General features: G+C 43.0%; 3 protein-coding genes and 1 non-coding gene across 4 annotated transcripts; 3 read left to right on the plus strand and 1 right to left on the minus strand.

Moving 5' to 3' along the window:
• The first annotated feature begins 199 nt into the window (after positions 1 to 199).
• Positions 200 to 272, plus strand: trnav-uac (transfer RNA valine (anticodon UAC)). The gene has a single exon. It is a non-coding gene; the product is annotated as a tRNA-Val (tRNA).
• Positions 273 to 1588: 1316 nt separating this feature from the next.
• Positions 1589 to 9898, plus strand: dipk1aa (divergent protein kinase domain 1Aa). Its single transcript, XM_076145150.1, has 6 exons — positions 1589 to 1906; positions 6840 to 6974; positions 7335 to 7442; positions 7533 to 7709; positions 7795 to 7926; positions 8010 to 9898. The coding sequence occupies exons 1-6, from the start codon at positions 1853 to 1855 to the stop codon at positions 8688 to 8690; spliced, it is 1287 nt and encodes a 428-aa protein (XP_076001265.1). The 5' UTR covers positions 1589 to 1852; the 3' UTR covers positions 8691 to 9898.
• Positions 9899 to 10060: 162 nt separating this feature from the next.
• Positions 10061 to 13659, minus strand: rpl5a (ribosomal protein L5a). The gene is made up of 8 exons (XM_076145021.1): positions 13536 to 13659; positions 13177 to 13246; positions 12604 to 12719; positions 12379 to 12513; positions 12053 to 12255; positions 11340 to 11517; positions 10833 to 10921; positions 10061 to 10225 (listed from the first exon to the last, which is right to left on the minus strand). Exons 1-8 carry the CDS (start codon positions 13536 to 13538, stop codon positions 10123 to 10125), a joined length of 897 nt encoding a protein of 298 aa, XP_076001136.1. The 5' UTR covers positions 13539 to 13659; the 3' UTR covers positions 10061 to 10122.
• Positions 13660 to 19348: 5689 nt separating this feature from the next.
• Positions 19349 to 23293, plus strand: gfi1aa (growth factor independent 1A transcription repressor a). The gene is made up of 7 exons (XM_076145010.1): positions 19349 to 19411; positions 20415 to 20595; positions 20709 to 20918; positions 21374 to 21762; positions 21902 to 22039; positions 22188 to 22353; positions 22526 to 23293. The coding sequence occupies exons 2-7, from the start codon at positions 20484 to 20486 to the stop codon at positions 22702 to 22704; spliced, it is 1194 nt and encodes a 397-aa protein (XP_076001125.1). The 5' UTR covers positions 19349 to 19411; positions 20415 to 20483; the 3' UTR covers positions 22705 to 23293.
• The last annotated feature ends 3 nt before the right edge of the window (positions 23294 to 23296 follow it).

Here is a 23296-nt window from a genome sequence, read left to right on the forward strand (position 1 = left end):
TCTTACGGTGTTAAATAAAATACAAAACAAATTTACAAAAACTAAGTTCGTCCATATTGTGACTCATTGCAGACGCTACATTTTGTCACCGTTCAAGAAAAAAAATGTACACGACCCTGTGTGTCGGCTGTTCTAAATAACCAATAAACAGAGATAACGAGGGTCCAAAATGGGTCAGGTCGACCACAACCAGCCGCCAGTTCCCGTAGTATAGTGGTTATCAAGTTCGCCTTACACGCGAAAGGTCCTCGGTTCGAAACCAGGCGGGAACAGCTGGTTTATCTTAAGAAGCTCACTGTTCATTCAACTTCAATTGAGAATTTAAAGGTGGATCGATTATAAAATTCAATGTAGATCATCTTTCCCTGTGAAACAAGGTAAACCGGAAGCGACCTGTCTCCACTTTTTTGTGCCACCTTTTTTTGTTGAGTTTCTCAATAATATCCTAATAGAAATTCATACATTGATTACAGCACCCCAAATAAATATCACATTTCTGTGGCGCCTTGCAGTGATCGAATCTGGTTTGAGAAAAAACCTTGGAGCCTAAATAGTTACATCATTTACCATAAGGGGAAACACTGCCTCAATTGTCAGTCCTGTCTCGTGTTCTGGTTTGGAAGGAGTTGTGGAGCCTGGACTGGGGTGCAGAGTACTAGATTTACATTGTGGGAATTTACATTGTATCTCCTCCATTTAAATGTGTTGGCAATTGGCAATGGCTATGGCTACTGATTAAAGAAATAGTTCATGAAAATCACAGGTGGAAGGGGAGCGGTGGTTTACATTTTCTCTATCATTCTGCTGTACAGTCTTGGAATGGAATCAGATCATCATTTCTCATGGAATGGAATTTTTAAATTAATGATTATAACTGTAGAAGGAAAGAAAAATATTTGTCCATTTCAGGGTTTGATATTAAATAGTCATGTAATGTTTCCCTGCAGTTTCACTATCTACTCACTTTTTAATTGTAACATGTATATGCAGTATACAGTTTATAGTGCACTTATACTATATATGTATGTGCAAAAATATTTTTTAAAAAATCCTATCCACAAAAATCTTGAATTGAATTGAAATTGAATATCTGAATCCCATATTTAAACCTGTTCAACATAGAAAAAACTAAGTATCTTTAAAAAAACACTTGAATAGTAATTGTTAAACCTATGCAAAATGTTGCCACTTGTTGGCACAATGATTTAATATAGGTAAAACAGTCTAAATTTGATGCGATCTTCTTGGAAGTCACAATAAGTTGCTAACCAATTTTTCTAAAAGTAATGGTCGAACTTGTGTGCACTGTGACCGGAAATGGGTTTTAGCGTCGAATTTCAACAATTATGGTGTTTTATTTTGGAAGAATCATCGGAAGTTTAACTTAATTTGTGACGTTACCTTGACATAAATATATAAATTGCAGTAACTACACTGCGGTTGGATGTGATTAACCAATGAGATTAAATGCAGTCATTAGTCAATTTACATTAACGTTGATTTATATATAACCCTAGAAATTACTTAAATTATTTAACTTCAGTAGCCGACTAGATTGCGCATGCGCCCTGAACCCACTTGAGGTATGTCTATGCTTGAAGATCAGCAGCTGCTGCACAGAGAAGACGCGCAGGGAAAGTGTAATACCGGGATGATTCACACGGATTAAACTGAACACACGCCGGGGAAAACGCCAACAACACCGGATCTGATGCTTAACTGTCTCCATTCATTTGTGTGTAATGTATAAACCAGACGAGTGGCTGTGTGCGAAGGGGGAGACGCATTCTGCCGTGTATTTTGGATGATCTCCCGCAGCCAGGTCCACGTACTGAAATGATCTATTTTTGTGATGGCGAAGGGTCTGGTTCCACGGGCCTGGGTGAAAAAGTCATTCTACTTCCAGGTAATATCCATATGCTGCGGCTCGATGTGTGATATGAATGATCCGTATGTGCAGCGGGCTGTGTTTACGTTACTGTATAATGGGGTCACGCCACTGTGACAGCTAACGTTTTGTGAGAAGGCTCCACATTCACCTCCTCTGGCGGCTCTGGTGGCCATTTCAGACTGAGGAGATATTGAAGGAATGTGTGGCTGCAGATTGAAGATAAAGTTAACGGACCTGTCGAATCACAATGGAGCAGAGAATAGGCCCCAGAACTGCTACTGCGTGAGTGTGTGTGTGTGTGTGTGTGAGAGAGAGAGAGAGAGAGAGAGAGAGAGAGAGAGAGAGAGAGAGAGAGAGTGAGTGTGTGTGAGAGAGAGAGAGAGAGAGAGAGAGAGAGAGAAAGAGGGAGTCGTTTCAGTTAATTAAAAGTTTTTTCTCCTTTGCTTTGGATTGACAGACTGCCAACATTTTCACTTAGTCATAATTGTGTTATATACTGTATCAAATGGTGCCAGGACAGCAACAATCCTTAGTAGAGCAGAAACGATTAATTGTCGACCAATACAGCCACACAGCAATTCTAATAACCTTCTAATCATTTCAATCATTTTTCATCCAGTAAAAGGTGCCATCTATTTGCTGGTTGCAGGATTGCTGCATTTCCGCATGCAATTCTAAGGCGTGGGCGTTTTAAACATTTGATGGGCATTTGTCCCTATTTTCAGACACTTAGATGATTAAAAAACATCTGGGCTGGTTTGCTTTACCCCCATGACCTGGAATGGATAAGAATGTGGGAAATGAATGAATGAATGAATGAATGAATGAATGAATGAATGAATGAATAATTGGACCAATGCATGCTTGGATTAAAGAATTATTGATAGATTTAGAAGCAATGAAAATAATCACAAGTTTCAGCTCTAATCTTGGATAATGATGTCGACCTGCAACATTGGACACTTTTGATTGGTTGCCATGAGCACTGTTGTTCAGAGAAATTAACCCAACTCATCATCTTGGACTGTGCAAACTTGTGATATCACCATTATTCAATACAAAGCTGCGTTTGCTCCTTTTCTATGGTGCGGTCACTTTTTCCCTACTTTAAGCACTGAAATATCCAAGTAGCAGAAACCCTCTGAACGCTGAGTCATTTCTGCAAAGAAGACAAAACATGTTGGCAGGGGACATTCCATCTGGCTTCAGCCAACACCTGACTACACTAGCGAGTGTTTCCGCATGCAGCCCGCGGGGTCGGATGAAGCCAGATCAAAACAACGTATCCTGGAAAAAAGGCATTTTTTGGCTTCAGTTCAGCCCGGGCTTGTTAAAATAATTCCTTCCACCATCAACATCCTCAATCATGCACAAGGCTGTTTTGGTGTGGTGGTGCGTGTTTGTATGTGGTAATGTCTCATCTGTCAGGTTTGCATTTGTTTCTGTATTGGCTTGGGGGCTTGTACACAGCAGGCAAATGTTAAAACCAGGCCTAATTTGGTTGAAAAGCGAAGTGTTTGGACACCTGGTCATTATTTAAAAGCATCCAAATGCTTAGATCCCAGTGTGTGTTAGAGCTAGAGTCATATTTAGTCATTGAAATGTGTAAAAGTCTTGAAGATTAGCCATCTGCAAATCACCATAGCCACGATTAAGCATTACTTTCAAGGTTACAAGCATGAATGACGCAAAAGTTTATGGTTTATTGTGTCTACGCCCCTGATCGACTCTACTTTACCATGAAGGATGAAGGTCAATGCGTGTAATTCAAACTCCGTCTCCTCAATACCAAAGCTGACACTTAACAATCGGGGTTGTCAGGGAGGCTGCAGGTCTACGGTGACGGTAGAGGCAGAATAGCCAGGTCCTGTGGAGGTCACGGTGTCAGGTTTGAACAAAAGTTTTGGATATCTAGACACGGACATTAGCTCCCTAGATAACTCTGCAGCAGCTTCTCTAAATCAGCAAATCTCTCTGTTGGAGTTGGAAAAAGCTGGTTTCAGATGTCTACTTCTGCCTTATGTGTGTATTATTACAAAAGGACATTTCTTAAATACAGTAAAGCCTCTTCTAATTTGGAGGACACAGATCACATACATACACAGAATTGAAAAAAATAGCCTTTTCTTTGTTTCACTTCTTTAAATCAGATGGTTCCTTCTATGAGACGGAGAACACACTCACACACACTCACAGACTCTCAACCGTGACTCTTATTTCACAGTGTGATCTGTGTGTGATGCAAGCACATACAAAACACGTTTACTTTGTGCAGCAGCAGCACACACTGTCGTAAAGGACTCTAGTTGTTATAGTTGCGTTATACTCCCCTGATACTTCCACTTTAAGCCCATTTCTCTCCCTGAAGGCCACTATCTGTGTGATCATCTCTTTAAAAACAAGTCTGTCCTCTCCAGCTCCAAAAGCTTCTACATAAATATGCTTCCTCCTGCTATTAATGGACACTTTGGAGAATGAGAAGCGGAGAAATGCGGTTTTCTTGGACCGTCCTTAGCTTTTGCACACTGTGGGGATGCATTACACACGTTACACAGCCTCAGTAGTGCCTAACCATTACCATATGTTTTAAAGAAGTTATGTTCATATACAATGTGATGGTTCAGAATTTATGATGTCATAAGTAATTGGACCCCATGCAGCGTTTCCCTTGGACAACAATAACTTGTGGTTGGTAACTGTTAATATTTAAGTATGTTGCAGAGGAGGTTGTTGTAATGCAACAGCTGACTTTCAGTAACAGTACACAGCTCCCAATGGGATGGAGTGCTGACAGGGTCGTTTCATTTCTCTGCTAGGGAGAGGCTGCTGCTGTGTGATAGCTTTGTGCGCTTGTGAATGTAGCAGATCTTATGCACCCAAATCACAAAGAAGATACAAACCTTTGGCCCAGATCAGAGCTGTTTAAGTTCTGTTCTGTTCTGTTGAGTTCTGTAATAAAAGGCAGTCATAAGTTAAAATGCAATGTGCAATCATGTTCTGGTGGGATTTTGGTAACAGCACCTCTGCTGATGTGGAAAGAACATAAATCTGGCAAAATACACCGCATACTAAAGATTTACTCACCAAGAGAAGAAGAAGAAGGAAAATGATTCTCTGAGACGATTCTAAGGAGATAAAGTTAAAGTTAAACTGCAATTATGTTTTGGTGAATTACTTTGCAGGGACACGCAGCAAATAGCTTACACAGCTTACACAGCTCATTTTACATGGACACACATTAGCTTTACTCACACACTTACAGTATCTTCATACTTCATTGTGGTCATTGTATTCACTTCATTGCATTCCTCCAAGGGCTGTTTGTCTAAACTTACATATGCAAAGACACACCCTTGTTCCAATGACACCTAAAACAATCACACATACTTATGTCTTCCTATCAATGTGAACCTCGCTTGTTTTGCTAAGAAAAGAAATGATATCCTTGATGGAAAAGATGATAAACACACACACACACACACACCTTCAGGTCAACTGCTCTCTTTCTCTCTCTTTGTTTTTTAAGTGGGTCATACTTGTAAGTCAGTTCACACAGGTGCGTTGTGGAATAAGGGAGCAGTATTTACCTGGTGTGTGTGTGTGTGATAGCTGGATTTTCTTTTGCTATATTCAACCAGAAGGTCAGTCACTAAACTTTTGATTTTTAAACCACGATCCGCTCTCATTTCATTGAGTTGCTCTTTCACTTGCAATGGTTACTAAGTGACCGACCATATCCATGACAGCGGAGCTCAAAAGATCCTGGACCCTGTTTCAGAGTTTTCAGAGGATGCTGAAGGAAAATAAAAGGCAGAGGAGCTATGAGCCCAAACAGATGAGTGATGTCACATCCTTGCTTTTCATTGTTTTACTTCTCTTCTTTCTCTTTTCTTTCCTTCCCTTCTGTGTGTATAAAATCATCTCAAAAACTGTCCTATAACTGGATGCTCATTATAATGCTCGATGCTTCCTTCTATAAAAATATTCAGCAAAAAAATAAAGGAATCCACGTAATTTATCTGTACATGTGAGAATACTTTCATTCCTCTCTTGCATATGCAGGTTGAGGTCATTAAGAAGGTGAAGTCTGCATGAATATCTGCCACACAGGCCAGTTTTGTGCTCCGCTCTTCATCTGAAAACAGTTCTGCTTACTTCAACTTCTCATTTGTTAAGAAGATGCGTAATTCCTCCCTCAGTTCATACACACGCGACAAAACCAACAGACAGAGGGAGAGTGTGATGCTCTGCTCCTCCTGGTTCCAAATAGTCATTCAAAACATTTTCCCCTATGACATCACATTTGCCACAACAGCTGTGTCTATTTACGACATTTAAATAATTGTAAATGTAGCATATTTGCCACATCTCCCAAAATATTACATCAGTACACCCGGACAGTTTATCAGGCCTGCAGATCAGAGAAGATAATTATTTTTTAAATCAATAGTTGCATCTTTACCTTTACATTGGCTTTAGTTTCCAGTGCTCCAACTTGTCTTTGCAATCTTTAGTGTCTATAAGTTGTTTTGGTTGCCCTGGGATCTAAATTAACATTAAATTCAATTGTTTTTCTGGTGTCACGTCTGTGTTCTCTACTTTACACAGTATCAGAGGAACAGCAGGACCTCTGTGCGAGGGCCACATGTAAGTCATGTGATGTGTGAATCCTGTGACAGTGATCTAATAGATTCTTTACACTCTTCAAACATACACAACTCACACTGGAGCACTTGGACTGTCAGTGGACCTTAAACCACAATTGTTTTGCCTAGTTACTAATCAGCCACTCAGCGCCTCACACTCCATGCGTGTTTGCATGTGATAAGGGTTGACCGTCACCCACACACTAACACTGATTGATACACCGGTGTGCTGTGATCTCACGGCTGTATTCCTGCAGGCACATATTCAGGATTTGGATTTGTGTTGTGATTTCCCTCCACAGGCTCGGATCTCCTTTGTGCGGGTGAAGTACCTGTTCCTAACATGGCTGACGGTGCTGGTGGGCAGCTGGGTGCTTTACGTGCAATATTCAACCTACACAGAGCTGTGCAGAGGACACGAGTGCAAGAACGCCATCGTGAGTAATTCACTGACACATCTGTTCGTCCCTCTTCGTTCCCTCTTGTTTGAAAATCACGACCACAGCGGAAAACCTGAAATCCACATCTGGAACTTAAATGGTACTTAAATGTGCCTCCCTCTAGTGTGCCGTGCTGAAGCAATTTGACACAGATTTACCTCCTTCAAACACACAGAATGACTGCAGTTACTCCTGCCTTCTTATAAATCAAACACTTGCATGAGATAACTGCGGTTGCTTTGCCTTCTGAGAGCTGGACTGGGCAAATACTACCCCCCAGTGTTCTATGTGTAGTCTGACACCGTGTGGGAGTTTCGCTAAGCAAAACATAAATCTGTCTTTCCATTATCCCCTCAGTGTGATAAGTACAGGAAGGGAATCATTGATGGCTCCGCCTGCAGCAGCCTGTGTGATAAAGAGACGCTGTACATGAGCAGGTGTCTCTCAACTCAACCCAACAACCAGGTACCGAACCATCTCACTGGACGACTGTGACACTATGACCAGTCATGTACTTGTGAACTCTATTCTTACGCAATATCAAATGTTTCCCAGGTGTACACAGGAAGCTGGGGAGACCACGATGGGATTATTCGCTGTAAACTTGGGGAGGTTCTGCACTTGGAGCTGGGCGAGGAGCCAGAGCCCAGGAGGGAGGCCCCCGTGTTTGATAAGCCCACCAGAGGCACATCGGTAGAGAAGTTCAGAGAGATGGTCTTCAATCATCTCAAGGTATGTGAGCATGGGCCCAGAGCGGGACTGAGGCCTGCACGTCTGCCCCCTGCTGGCTGACCGTGTTTGCTTTGTCTGTCCTCAGTCCAAGCTTGGAGAGCAGACTAACCTTGCCAACCTGGTAAGCCAGATCCTCTCTGTCGCCGATGGCAACAAAGACGGCCGGGTGTCACTACCAGAAGCCCGCTCTACCTGGGCCCTCCTGCAGATGGACGAGGTATGATCTGCCCTCCCTTATCTTCACTTAAGGCAGTGGTGAGAGATTTACAGCTGCTGCTGCTCTTCTACTTTGCTCTTTAGGTGTTGCTGGGCCTGCTGCTCCAAGACCGTGGACACACTCCTCGCCTTCTTGGCTACTGTGGGGACCTGTACATGACGGAGCGTGTCCCTTACGGGCCCCTGTATGGTTTATCCCTTCCCTGGCCGCTGGTATCCTGGGTGCCTGGCGGGGTGCAGCGCACGATGGACCAGTGGTTCACCCCCTCCTGGCCTCGCAAAGCTAAGATCTCCATAGGCCTGCTGGAGCTGGTGGAGGACATCTTCCACGGCACCTACGGCAGCTTCCTCATCTGTGACCTCGCCGCAGAGCACTTTGGCTACACCGACCGCCACGAGCTCAGACTTACCAACGCCAGGGCACTCGTCCCAGAGGATTCATTCAGAAGAAGCATGCGGGCCTTGAAGTGCGAGACGGATGCCGACTGTGTGTACGGAGTGGACTGCGCCACCACCTGCAACGTGTTGGAGAAGCGGTGCAGGGAGGATCCCATCCAACCAAACCTGGCCAAGGCCTGCGGCACGCTGAAGGATTACCTCATGCGCGGGGTGCCGTTTGGACTGGGAGCAGAGCTGGAGAGGCAGCTGTACGCCTGCATGGCCCTCAGAGGAAACGCCGGGCAGATGAACATGGAGCACTCACTCATCCTCAACAACCTGAAGGCTCTGCTGTGGAGGCAGATCTCACACACCAAGGACTCATGACGAGAACAGGAAGTCCTTCTGCATTCCTACCGGTCGGTCAGAGCCGAGTTCTATGCTGTGAGTAGCACATTTGATGTTTTGACTTTTATAGATCTACATTAACAAGCTGAAGACGACTTACGGAGACTCTACCTCCTCTATTCTAATACTCCTCTCACCACGGCTTATGTTCATTCCTCACAGACGTTTGGGGCACATTTGTACTTATACTGAAAAATACTCATATCTAAATGATTCCACCAGAGTGGAATGCTGACATGACACTGCTGGAGAACAGATTTTGCTGTTGGACTGGAGAGACTGAATTGCTGTTTTTGGATCAAAATCATGCTGTTATTTATGGGCTCACGTAGCTCAAAGATGTTTATTCCACTTAGGAACAAACTGAAGGATGTCAGTGTTTTTAGCTGTACCGAGTGTAATCAGATTGCACTTTGAGGATGATGATGATGATGATGATGTAGCAAACTAAAATTCCTAGATGTCCTCCCAGCTCACTGTGACTTGAATTTCAGATAAACAGTAAGTACATAGGGGGCATTAATGGATCTATAGTGAAATCAAGATGGGTATTCTTCACACAAATGATATAGTGAAGTATTTCTGTGGCGTCGTGGTAGAAGATATGTTAATATTTCTGCCAGTATTCCATAAGAGTCATATAGGTCAGATGTCAGTACGTTATGCTGTTTTATTTCCCCATCTGTAACTCCTGTGGTAATGTCAATGCTGCATCGACGACACGAAGAGACAAACTATTAACAATGTATATTAAACATTTGTCAATGAATATCTACATATTTTTCTCACCAGAAAGAACAATTGTATAGTATCACTACATTCTATTTTTGGTTTTCCTCTTAAGGTGCCAAACACATTATGTTTAAAGACTTTTTATAAATGTGAATCACTGATGAAGGTTTGTTGAATCTTGAGGCCATATTTGAATGTTGACAAGTTTTTCCAGGATCCCTTCAACAAGGACCGACATGAAGCTCACCGTCACCGCATCGATCGACAATAACCGGATATGTTTAACCACTTAAGGAATGCATTTGAGAGCAGATGTGACCTGTGAAGCATGTGTGTCATCTACAGGAAACTCAAGCTTGTGGTCAGTGCCGCTGTTGACTTTGCAAACGTAAAAAAACAAAAAAAGTTTACTTGTTGAAGTTTAAACCAGCATGATTTTGCACAATAAAACCATGTACCACTTCACTGCAATGTTCTTAATCATTCATTTGTCTATAAGTTTAATATTGGTTTTAGGTGCAATTTGAATGTTTTTCAAAAAGGAGACCAGGATGTGGGTTTCTTCTCACTATTTCATTACAAAATTCCCTAATTAATGACAGAAACAAGACAAGGGCTTGCATTTGAAATATATTTATTAATCTGTTGCGTCTGTGGAGCAGATGGCCGCTCCTGGTGGCTAACCGTCCTCCGCTTCTTGCTCTTGCGCTCGTAAGTAACTGGCCTTTTTCTGGGCGACGCGGTCCTTCCTCTGTGCCAGAGACAACTTGCGGCGGTTCCACCTGCCCGGAAAGACGGACAAACAGGGAGCTCCATTAACATTCAGCGCACCAGCAGAGGGAAATGGGTTAGCCGCTCAGCACTGGGATCTACCCAGCAGAGCTATTCATTGCTTTGACATGTACTTGGCGCCGAGTTGAGAGCTGTAACTTTCCCCGCTTATCAATAATGTGATGTGGAAATCCAAGAGCCAAAAGGAGGTGAAGGGTGGCAAAACGCTCAATGCAGCTTTGTCCCCAAAGACTTTGGATAGTGGGAGTAAACTAAATGTCTGCTTCGGTTTGTCTCGCTTCTCTCAGCCCCGTCTTGAAAACACGATAAAACATCAGCCGTTGCAAATGAAGGACCAACAACAATATGCTCAGAGTGTTTGGTATCATCATCAAGAAGCAGAGAACAGGAAACCACTAACTGGACAAAGGCAACTTAACAGGAACTAGGAAAACTAGGAGACATATGATTCAAGGAAGAGAAACTACCGCTCAATATTTTCAGGTTGTTGCAAGAACACAGTATTTGATTGAATGTAGTATTTCCTTTAGTGTCTTTGGCAGCTCAAGACTTAATGACATCAAAAGAAAAAAATATATATAGAAATGAAGCACCCACCTCTTCTTCTTGACTTCTGTTTTGAGTTTCTTTTCGTGGACGGGATTTTCTCTGATGGCTGCGTGTGCATTTTTGTACATTTCTTCGACCTGAAAGGAACAAAGGTCGTTAGTAGGACTCCGGAACTTTTTCACGGCGTGTGCTTCATGAAGTGTCTTGCTTCTCTCAGCCCCGTCTTGAAAACACGATAAAACATCAGCTGTTGCAAATGAAGGACCAACAACATTTTGCTCAGAGTGTTTGGTATCATCATCAAGAAGCAGACAACAGGAAACCACAAACAGTGCGCTATCACTGACAAGCTAATGACATTGACTGACTAATCAGATGGCGTGCGTGTGTGTGTGGAGATGAGCTACATTATTCTGTACATGTAGAGCTGACAAAACTCTCAACCCTCTTTTGGCACCTGGACCTGTAACTGAGTGCAGTCTTGAGTGATCTAATGTTGGAAGATTTGAGTGTAAGCAAAGCCAGAGGCGGTTTCACGGTTGGGCTTCGTCTCACCGTCTCTGGCGTGACTCCGTTCTTGATGAAGCGTGAGAACTGTTTCTTGTAGGCGTCCTCGTCCTCCTCCAGTAGGTAAGACATGTAGTCGGCCACATTCATGCCCATGATGTGTTTCCGGTGCACCTCTGCGTTGAACTCTTTGCTCTCCACGTCGTAACCTGGGAAGCGTTTTATACTACATGCAGAAAGAGAGAGAGAGAGAGAGAGGTCACACTGGGTTCAGTAACAAACAAGACAAGTCCAGATTTTCAAAACCTTTGCAACCATGTTTTTCTACACCCAAGACTTTTGTGCTCGGCATGAGTTTTGTTCTTATAACTACTTTGCATCGTTTCAGGATGAGGTCAGCCGGCCGTGCTGGGTGGAGATGGTGGGAGTTAACTAATTGTGTCTGCTTCGGTTTGTCTCGCTTCTCTCAGCCCCGTCTTGAAAACACGATAAAACATCAGCCGTTGCAAATGAAGGACCAACAACAATATGCTCAGAGTGTTTGGTATCATCATCAAGAAGCAGAGAACAGGAAACCATTAAGTGGATAAAGAAAACTTAACAGGAACCAGGAACTAGGAGACAAATATGATTCTAGGAAGAGAAACTACTGCTCAATTTTAACCGAATGCAGCATTTCCTTTAGTGTCTTTGGCCGTTTGAGACTAAATGCCGTCAAAAGGCCACCAAACCCTTTCCAGCTACTATCAGCTCATACCAACCTGTGAGGAATAGCCAGACCCCCGTCGACTGCCCCCTTCAGGGCTCCAAACACCTTGTTCCCTGTGGTGGTTCTGGCCAGACCTGCATCCAGGTAACAAGTGAAGGCCCCTGGTTGGCCGTCCACGCTCTCCACGTTGAACTCGTCACCCGTCACTTCTACCTGACCCTCATACACGTTGCCCAGGCCGAACTTGTGCAGCAGCTAAGAGACGGACGCACAAAAAGGATAACAAGAAACGTTAAAAGTGAAGCTGAAGACGTGATTGTTTAAAGTTGATCGGTTTAGTCTGATCTGGTGATTATTTGTGTGTGTGTTTGTATTTACCCGGCGAGCCAGGAGCAGCCCGGTGCAGTAAGCTGCGGCATAGTTCGTAAGACCAACGTTGATGCCATATTTAGTCAGTTCGTGGGAGTATGCAGCACACACGATCTGGTCTCCCTCAATCTTTGCATAGGCAATCTGGACAAGAAGGAAAGAAGAGGGCAATGTCAGGTCTGGTCTCTTTAAGACGCATTTACATGAACTCCACTCAGTCATTCAGTCACTGACCTGGCAGCAAATGTCCCTGTTGGAGAACCGGGCTATCATCCGGTACTTGGGCGTGTTGTACTTGTTCTTGTCCTGGACCACCAGGCGCTTGCGGGCGAAGAAGTCAGTCTTCCCCTCTGTCAAGACAGCGGTAATAGTTATGAGCATACAACGGTAATGGTGCGAGCTTTGAGTGACAGCTGGTTAAAAAAAGGGAGAGTCCAACTTTACACATCAAATTCAAGTTACTGGTCAAAGCGATCTATGGTGTATAATCAGCATAACGTTTGCTTTGTGTTGGTACTTAATACACATGTCAAAGTTTTAAGATCTAGGTTCTCAAGTTTTGATCAACAAATTGCCCCAAAATTGAGTGAGTAGAACAGGAAAGACACTGAAAATGGAGGCGAAGGGTGAGAAAGGTAAGTACACGTGTTCTGCCGTTCAGAATGCCCTGACGTGAAACAGCGCCCTCTACATTCACAAATAACTTCATACATTCGTGAACAATGCTACTATGACCTGTATACTGAATCTGATGTGAAGAAGAGTGGAATGCTCCTTTAATGGTTGTAGCAGTAAAAGTGGCTTTACCTCTCCTCCGCCTGAATTTGACTTGATATCTCCTGAAGTAGGCCTTGTTCTTCACCACTTTGACAAACCCCTGAAAGAAAGCAAAACGGGAGTTAAACTTTAACACACAAAACACCGTGAGGAATGAACAAAGAGACGTTTCTAATGTGGAATTGTCGGCGTCCTCCTGGCTTGGTCAGACCGGGGAAAAGGCGCCACGCTGGAGCTTCAGCAGCTCAACGGCCCGGCAAAGTGCTGCAGCCGCGACAATCTAACATCATCCGGTCACTAAACCGCTACAAACGCGCTTCCAATGTCCACACAAGATACTAAAGACATCCACAGACTTAACTCAAACGTTATTAGTAACATTTTCTTACCATTTTGTGGGAACTGTGTCCTCTTCGTCGGACCTGACGCTTTTGCGGAAGCCTGACGTTGCAAATTCCTAAGCACCCGCAGAGAAGAGAACATCGCCTCAGCAGCGCCCCCTGCTGCACCGGAGTGAATATCGCCAAGAAAGCAAACCAACAGGGGCCAGCAACGAGCCAGACAGGCGACCAGGCCTGCTGTAACACTGATTTAACACTTTATTTTAATTTTAGAACCATTGTCGTACACATACAATCTAATACTATCCAAAACAATAATAATACCAATAATTATTTTGTTTTCTTATTTCTTCAATTCAGTTCTACAGTGGTGTTTTGTTTACACACATAACAGGGATAGAAATTGCTTTTATCATCTAAAAGTATGTTTTACATTGTTGCTAGAACATAAGTTTCACAAATAAATTACCAAATGATAATAAGTTAAAACATTTTAAACACTGCACTGCTCCTTGTTTGTGTCACAAAGAGGACTCAACAATTGTCTGATCCAGTGTGTTAGGTTGATTTCTATCAGCTGAGATCAAATGAGAATACTTTAGTTGTCACGAATGTTGTAAGAATAAAGGTTTTGATTACACTCATCAGCACTATAAACCTAACTTTCATTTGCATTACGAAATCAGATGAGTCAATGAGCAATGATGATCTGCACTGGAAAATCTCAAATGTCAAAACCTCTGAAGCATGGGAGGTCAGAAAGCAGAGCAGAGGTCACAAAGTTAGAGAAAATGTGAAGATTGAGTCACATTTCGAGGCAGAATTTTCACTGAACTGTCAGCCCAAAGAAATGCAAAAATCTGATCTTCAATTTCTAAAGGCCACTGATGATCCCATGGATGTAATCATCAGGTTTGCCTAATAGTTATGATCATTGAGTACTCTTGAGTATTTGCAAGCATGAATAACAGAATGATGAAAACTTTGACACTAGCAGTCAAAATTTCCTTTTGGTCATGTGTCTGTATTTGTAACACAAACACTATATATAGGAAGCACACCTGTGAACGGTGCCATTATGACTAATGTACTGACACAGTAGATCCTACGTAGGCTGAGGCTGAGGATCCACCTCTTCCCACACACACAACCCACTAGCTGCTGTGACTCACCAATGAAACCCGGCAGTGGCAAGTTCATCAGGCTGATAGAAAGTTTGAAAATGAAAAGGAAACAATGATATGAGATCTCAGTACCTCTTATGTTAAGTTTATAATATTCCACTTAAATTTATAATATTCTGCTATAGCAGCTTTATTTTCATCAGACTGAGTGTAACCGGTCTGAATTCTACATTAAACCTACTTGGGCTCCACCACTCCAGGCCCTCAGAATCCTCTTAACTGCTTTTAACTGAATTACCGTTAAACGAGACAATGGTTTCACGACAGTCTATCTGTTAAATCTATCAGTTAATACAAAAAAGGAACCTGGGCCTTCTGCTTTTCTGGTAAAAAAAGACGGATAAAATTCTCTGTCACTCTCAGCGCAGATGTTCTCAGCATTAGATAAGAAAGTCAAAGTCACTCTTGTGTACAGCTTTTCATTGCGCGCTTTGCCGTTTCTGTAGAACTGATTTCACAACAGAGCGGAGCAACTTGTCCAGTCATCCCTCTGCAGCAGTAGTCAGCGTTGATCATGTTGTCAAGTTTCATGTAGGGGGGGGCGGAGGGTGTGGTGGGTGGGTTCCTGGAGTGGTTCTGGCTGTGTATGGTACATTTGTTTACTGTAACTGTGTCATAAAGGCCTCAGAGGTGACGCAGCATTGGAAACAAGAATCACCATCACTCATATTTGTGCCGTAGAAGTCACACGATAGAAACAACCAAACAGAACATAAAGTGCACTCATCGGAGATCATACCTCCACCTTGGGCTGGACAAGTGTAAATCTGTCTTGTTCTAAAAAGATGTTGCACTAAAGAGATTAGTTTGTTATGAACAACAGAATAAAAGCTGAAGCTGAACGCATCAGGTGGAATTCACTGCAAAACAAGATAGGAAAATACGTTGTTTGTATCTAACTAAATTAAACTAAACTAAAATGTCTTTCTTTAAAAAGGGGAGACCTAATCTACAACGAAATCCGGGCATTTGCTATCTTGCAATTTCAGATCTGTATCACCTCCAAAAATCAAAAAGAGTTTCTAACTTTTCGACGAACAGTAATAGCAACAGATTGAAAGATGCAGAGTGAAAACATAAACTCTTTAGTGAAGTGTAACTGGATAAATTAGTTAGAATAAATTAAAGAGTACAAGAGTTTCATTGTAACTTGCAAACGGTCATGCAACTGTGACACCAGACACACCACAGATAAGAGCAGCACACGCTTCTCTCTTCCGATTCATTTGTTTTCATTTCCATATACTTAAATAACGCTCATTACCTCATTCAAACAAATGTTACCGGTTCTGTCAAGTCCAAAAACACAGTTATGAGCAGAATAACACAGTGCCAACATTTTGACACTAGATGGATCATGTCAAAAGAAAACATTAAATCACTTTTGGAGAAATCATAATCAGTTCCAGTAATTTCAACACGTCATAAATATACAAGATGCAGCAAAGATGGTGTTAAGTTAAGTTAAGTTTCCGTTCACAGTGTGACAAGAGTGTTTACACACCGTCTAGAGGCAGAGGAGTGTTTTCTGTGTAAAAATATGTCACAGATCACAGATTTCAGCAGGACACTCGTACTTGCAGCTCTCAGAAAGTGTAGACAGAAATCAAATCGACCAAGAGAATATTTATAAAAGTAATAATAACATCATTATTTCAAAGCCAACATCTAAAACGCAGGTAAACAACTTCTAACAGGAAATAAATAGTTACAAAACAGCATTGGCCCGCCACATTGCTGAACCGAAGGCTGACTCTGGCCGCTGACCTCTGACCTTTCAAACGGCCGTCGCACCCACAATGACCAGGAAGCACCGAGAGCAGGTTTCTTCACCAGAGTCTTCAATGAGATTCTCAGCACTTAGAGGAAAATTTACAACCAGAAACGGGCTGGTTGTAAACAAGTGGAGCTGTTGATCACAGTGATGGATGACGCTGGTGATTTGTAGACTGTTTATTGCATAAATCCAGTAAATCTGTTTGGTGTAACTTCAGGGTTTTCCGTTTTCACACTTTGACGGGTTGTTCTTTCTCAAAGAAATCACACCCAGGCTGAACGTCTGAACCGAACCAGATCAAAATCAAGAGCTGCAGCGCCGAGCTCGGATCATCAAAGTTCATTACTAGTGTGTTTATCTTTCGTGAGTCCAGTGAGCAGTTATCAATCAGTCATCAATCAAAGACCCACCACCCCCCCTTGCTGAGGCCGCACGACTGTGAGGTTTGAAGTGAGAGTAGGCGAGAAAAACAACACGGTGAGGACCTCCTGTGTGAAAGAAGAACTGTCTTGCGGTCAGCAGTGTCCAGTAAATCATTCATTGTTGTTCACACTTGTATCCCTATCTGGTGGCTGCAGTTGGGCCAGCTGAGAGCTCGAAGAGATCCAGCGGGCCGCTCCCAGCAGGGCTGCGGTTAAACCTGGGGAGGGGGGGACGAAAATCAGATTGTATTTGGAGAGAAAAGGATGGAGGGAGCTTGAGGGGAAGGAGGTGGGATGTGTGAGACTGCGGTTAAGGCTTTGGAGCCAAAGGAACCTGTGAGGGGATGAGATAGCATGATGTGGTTTTCATTGAGATGTCACTGCGGCAGAATGGCTGTCTGGACTTAAACGTAAGGAAAGTCAGTTTACCCACAATAAGTTCATATAAATATTAAAGGTGGAGACTCAAAGCCAGTAGAGTCAGCTTTATGTGCTATGACTAAATATAAATGTGCTTAACCTGGACAGCCGTATGAACTGAATTGAATTTTGAGGCACTTTGCAGATATTTTAACCCTCTATTGTCACTAATATTGACACCAGCTTGTCATATGTTTGTAGAAGTAGCAATGTCTGCTGCAAGATCAGCTTCTGGCCTTCATTTAAGACTATAAAAGTTGGAAAGTAAGTTTTAAAAAAGTGTTTTGTGCACAACATTTAGTTTTTGTACAAGCCAATGAAATGCAGTCCAACCAGAAGTGCAAACATTTACTATATTATATACAGAAACTATAAATACAAGTTATACAGGTAATAATTTAATATGTAGTGTGAAAATAGTGCAAAGGATTTTATGTGCAAAACAGTAGATCAGTCCGAACTGAAATGGAATAGAGTTCAGCAACGTCACAGCCTCGTAGCAACACAAATTAATAAAAATCTCAATCTGATCAAGTTACTGAGATTTAAAGGTTAGATTTTCTCTGTAAACAGGTTTTGCATTTGAATTGTCCTTGTGCACATTAAAGTCACTGCAAGGCTTAACTGCGACAGCGACTTCACACAGTTAAATTTGACCTTTTAGCCCCTTCGCAGCAACAAACGAATACTCCGACATTCACATACATGTGGTATCAAAGCTGCAGCCTCTGATATATATAACAATATATAACACAATGAGGAGTCGCACTGTTTCAGTGTGTCCACATCACGGTCGAGCTTTAGAAAATAACCTCACCGCTCAGCAGCAACAAATCTATTTTTAACTCTATGACTGTGATCGGCGCCTTCAACAAGCAAAGCACGAGAAAGCCTGTGTGGCGCTGATCACTGAGGCCAGGCTTCTATTTCAATCACATATTTGCTATAAAGACCCAAAACAGAGAATCAAGGCCTGTGGGGGAAGGGGAGAGAGAGAGGGGTGGGGGGTTAGAGAGAGAGACAAGAGTGGAGCGGTGGCAGCACTGATAGCGTGTTCTCGACTCTGTGGTTGGTTTCCTGTTCTGAGTCGGTGTGTAACATTGAAGCTTGTTGCCTCGCTGTCTCTCACTTTGGTTTTCCTCATGTCAGCAATCTCTAATGCTGTCAATGTCAATCAGTGGCTTTAATTTATTATAATTTGATGACCAAAGGCATTAAATTGTTGAAAAGTGTTTCATTTTCACATGTCCATGTTGTGCTATCAGAAAGGCACATTTTCCTCTACTTCCACATTCGTCTCCATTTCATCAACATTGTAATGAGTTATTTCTAAAATAGTAAAGGAATAGTAAATTTATATAATGTTTTTAGGCATTATGTGCTTTCTGGTGATTTTGTTTTGTCCTTTGGGACAGTAAGGTTCATCGCACATAAGTAAATCTCATATTTATTTAGATCTGAACACATTTGGAGCTTTGTAAAGCAGCAGTTGTATTTAATGTTATTGCCAGGACATGCAGGGATGTTATGGTACAGGAGGAATGAAGCTTGCCCCGCTTCTTAGTCAGGATAGCAGCAGTGCTCTGAACTGTAATGTGTCTCTGACTTCTTCTGGAATGGAATCATACAACTGAAAAAATATAGAAAAGTGAAAACTAAGAAAACAACAAACATAAAAGCATGCGTTCATTTGATAATCAGATTTGAGTGTGATCAGATCAGATACTGTATGTTACGATCAGTGAATGATCAAGTATTTTGGACAAGTTGACTTCATGTGCAAATGAAAATATGTGAACTTGTAAATGTTTGTATGATTCGTTGCTTTCGATGATGGAAATGATTAGAGGGCATATCTAAACATGAATCAGTGTTTTTGTTTGACTTGACACACTGACTTACATGGAAGTGTAGCGTGAGAGAGCGTGAGAGAGAGAGAGAGAGAGAGAGAGAGAGAGAGAGAGAGAGAGAGAGAGAGAGAGAGAGAGAGAGAGAGAGAGTTTGTGCTGTTTCTGCTCTGGTTGGGTTTGCTATCTAGACTCTATTCCAGCACTTGCAGAGACCGATGAGGCCAAGTCAGATCAGCCCGGCTCGGCCTGTGTTGAGAGGGGGGGTTTAACTGTGAGTATCCACCATGTGTTTTACTTTGCCCTTCGCTATCTGCACTCTTGCGGGAGCTCCTGTCTGCAGCTGCGCCAAACAAACTCCGCTCTCACGCCGGCTAATAAATCGATAACGCTTTGCTTTCCGACGGCCTTAAACGCCTCCTAAAATCTTCGCAATGATTTGTGTCTGTCCGTCAGATTTACGCACAGAAAAACGCGTTTTCTCCTGTGAAAACGCAGCTGTCTAATTGGCCCACCGCAGGCTTTGTTTGATCATGATGTAAAACAATAAGGCTTGAAGTTATTGGGTAAACTGAAGCAGTGTTACTGTAAGAGATACCTGTGCGCCCCACCGGCAGGCTGTTGCGCCGAGCGGCCGTGCGCGTCTCATTAACAGGATCACTTTACAGCAGTCAAACAAATAGGTCATTATCCGAGACACACACGCACACGCACACACACTTTTTGCCTCATCAAGTAAAATCTAAGTCGGGTTTCTTTCCAATATGAGACGGGAAGAAGACGAATCTAATGTTTTGTTCTCAATCTCAATCATTAAACACAATCATCAACATTACAATGTCTCAATATAACAAAATATGGGTTGTAATTAATATACAGCAGGTAATACTAGTAATATATTAGAAAGCACCGTTATTTTTAGTCACTTTCACTCATAACATGCCCCCAATTATGAATAACATGATCGAATATGTCAGAATTCTGTCAGGTTAAAGCGTAAATATATAGATTATAAAAGTTATAAACGTCCTCACATTGGTTGATGTGGCCAACAGGCTGTAATAGGATTGGAAATGGAAACATGAGACGTTCTTTCCAATCCCACATCCACGCAGACCCCCTCAGGGACGCGGTGGTCTTTTTTCCCCCCGGCCACCTGTACCCGCGACACCTGGTAAACGATACGGTCGCTCTGCGCATGCGTAATGGCCGGCCAAAAATCCCAACGCCGTGTCCGCTTGTCAACCAATAGAGTTCAAATCTGTTCCCCCCCACAGATAAAGTCGGAGTCGCTTCGTGTAGAGTGAAGAGGAGGATTTGGACGCCGGACTGAAGCGGACTGAACCATGCCGAGGTCGTTCCTGGTGAAGAGTAAGCGGGCCCACAGCTACCATCAGCCCCGGTACCTGGACGATGACTACATCAGACTGGACGCTATTCTGGCCCACGTATGCGCAGGTAGAGGCTCTTTAAGTGTCATTGTTTATGTTTTGACATTCAAAATATATGTCAGTCAGTAACACACACTTACACACACTTCCTCACATACTTACACACTCTTCTGTCCCCAGAGGCCAAAGCTCAGGCGGACTTTGAGAGGAGCTCGGAGGGGCTGCTGGAAGATGTGAGCGGCGGCGCTGACAGGCTCTCCCCCGGCTCCAGGCTCCTGTCGCCGGGCTCTATGTCCTCCGGCTCCCCGCTGAGCTTCGGCAGCGGCAGTGTGTGTGACCGAGGCGCGGATTACGACTTCTGGCGACCCCCGTCTCCCTCCTCCTCACCAGGTCTGCTTCGTTACTTTATTTAACCTTTTTTTAGACGCATTAATTAAAACAAACAAAGCAACATCCGTTATTAGTGTGGATTATTTGTTGTTTTGTTGACTTTTTTTTATGCTTAAAGTGTTTTACTAACAATTATCATAACATCAAGTACTGGGAAATTAGCTGAATGTCCTTTTATGATCGTGTATTTTATTCAAGATTATGATGCAAATTGATACTTTTGGTGATTTATACTGATTATTGATACTTTTCGTTTACTCTTATCACAATAAAGAATCTAATCACTCGTCATTAAACGCCTGGGTTTTGGGTGCAAATATCAATTCAAGATTATAGCTGTTAGGGTTAGGGTTAGGGTTAGGGTTTTTTTTTTACACATTTTTCAGACTTTTCTATTTATGACAGACGCTATATTGTCCAGTAAGAATAACCACTGAATCCAAACTCACTTCCAGATTCAGATAAGTGCTCCACTTCTGCAGCGGAGGACGGCCACCACTTCAACATCCCTCTCTTCCCGTACTCATGGAACTCATATTCCGGCTCGGAGCTCAGACATCTGGTGCAGGGTTCCTACCACCACCCGGGCCACAGGGAGCCCAACTCACCCGTCAGCATCCACGGGGCGGAGGACAGTGGCGGCACCGAGGCGGCACTTTACGCGCAGCGGGGGTCCGTGTACCAGAATTACACTCCCACGGCCCATCAGATGTACAGGATGCGGAACGACGATCTGTACCTGGATGTAAAGCAGAAGCCCCGCGGGTCAGAATTCAAGACTGAAAATGACCTCATCGCTAACATCGAGCCAAAGGGTCCATACAAGTGTATCAAATGTTGTAAGGTCAGTGAGATTATAACATAATATATAATATCACTATTTCCTGTAATAACGCTGAGATTTTGTACAGATTAGCGGATATTATACAATAGAATTACTATTTCCGTTTTAGTGGAACGAACCAAATGTGTTTCCCCCGCAGGTGTTCTCCACGCCGCACGGGTTGGAGGTTCATGTGCGGAGATCGCACAGCGGAACGCGGCCTTATGAGTGCGGAATCTGCGGGAAAACCTTCGGCCATGCGGTGAGCCTGGATCAGCACCGAGCGGTTCACTCTCAGGTACGTGGTACGAATTAAACGATCCGTTCAATGTGGAGGCCTCCAGGTATATAAAAAAAGGCCCACATCCGGGACATACAGAGGCCTTAAAGACCCCTGCGTGGACCTAATGTGTCAAGTTTTCGTACTGATCTTGTGTTTCTTACAGGAGAGGAGCTTCAATTGTAAAATCTGTGGGAAGAGCTTCAAGCGTTCCTCCACTCTGTCCACGCACCTGCTCATCCACTCGGACACGCGGCCTTACCCGTGTCAGTACTGCGGGAAGAGATTCCACCAGAAGTCAGACATGAAGAAACACACATTCATCCACACAGGTGAGTTCAACCTATACACACCATCAGGGTCATATCCGGCCTTCTCCATCACTATCACTGTGCGTAAACGCGCCTCTACGCACGGGGACGCGTGAATTACCCCCCCCCCCCCTCCCTCCTCCCCTGGTGTATGGTGACGTCATCTGTCTTCATTTCTTTGCTGGTATAACAGGTGAGAAGCCCCATAAGTGCCAGGTGTGTGGAAAGGCCTTCAGTCAGAGCTCCAACCTGATCACACACAGCAGGAAACACACGGGATTCAAACCTTTCGGCTGTGACCTGTGTGGCAAAGGCTTCCAGAGGAAAGTGGACCTGAGGAGGCACAAAGAGACCCAGCATGGACTGAAATGAGCCCACCATGCTACTGTAACATGGAACATTGCACTTTGAATGTACTTTGACTGTATTATAGTCCTGTTTTTAGTATTTCTTTGTTACCATATCCCATCTTTTCCTACTTTTGAATGCATTTAATTATTTAAACCTAAGATACTTTGGTTGATTTGAGGAAATAAAGGCTTATATTTATGAAACATGTTTAATGTTAATCTTATTTATGACCGAAACATCTTTGTTATGTGCTTCATTCATGTTTCCCCAAGCAGGCCTTTGGTAAACTGAAGACAATTTGCTTTTTAACAGCTATGGAGGAATTGTTAGTATTCCTTACTTTAGTGAAATGATGTCGTACTTTTCATCTTTAAGGGTGAAATAGTTGCAATTACAGTTCTCCCTGTAGTAAATTCAGAAATGAATATAAAAGAGCCTGAGTTATGTGAATTCAATGTTAACAGAATAATAAACCTAACAAAGCCTGGAATGCATTTGCTTTTCATGTAAAATCCTGCATTTTGAATCACAGTATGGAATAAATCAATTTTGCAACATCAGGTGTCAGTTTGAAGTTAACTAGAATGATGTTTAAGTGTTTATGTTAAGGGAT

The sequence above is a fragment of the Genypterus blacodes genome, unplaced genomic scaffold, assembly GCF_046128005.1.
Source record: "Genypterus blacodes isolate CSIRO-AG114 ecotype Tasmania unplaced genomic scaffold, CSIRO-AGI_Gbla_v1 ptg000029l_1, whole genome shotgun sequence".
Taxonomy (NCBI): domain Eukaryota; kingdom Metazoa; phylum Chordata; class Actinopteri; order Ophidiiformes; family Ophidiidae; genus Genypterus; species Genypterus blacodes.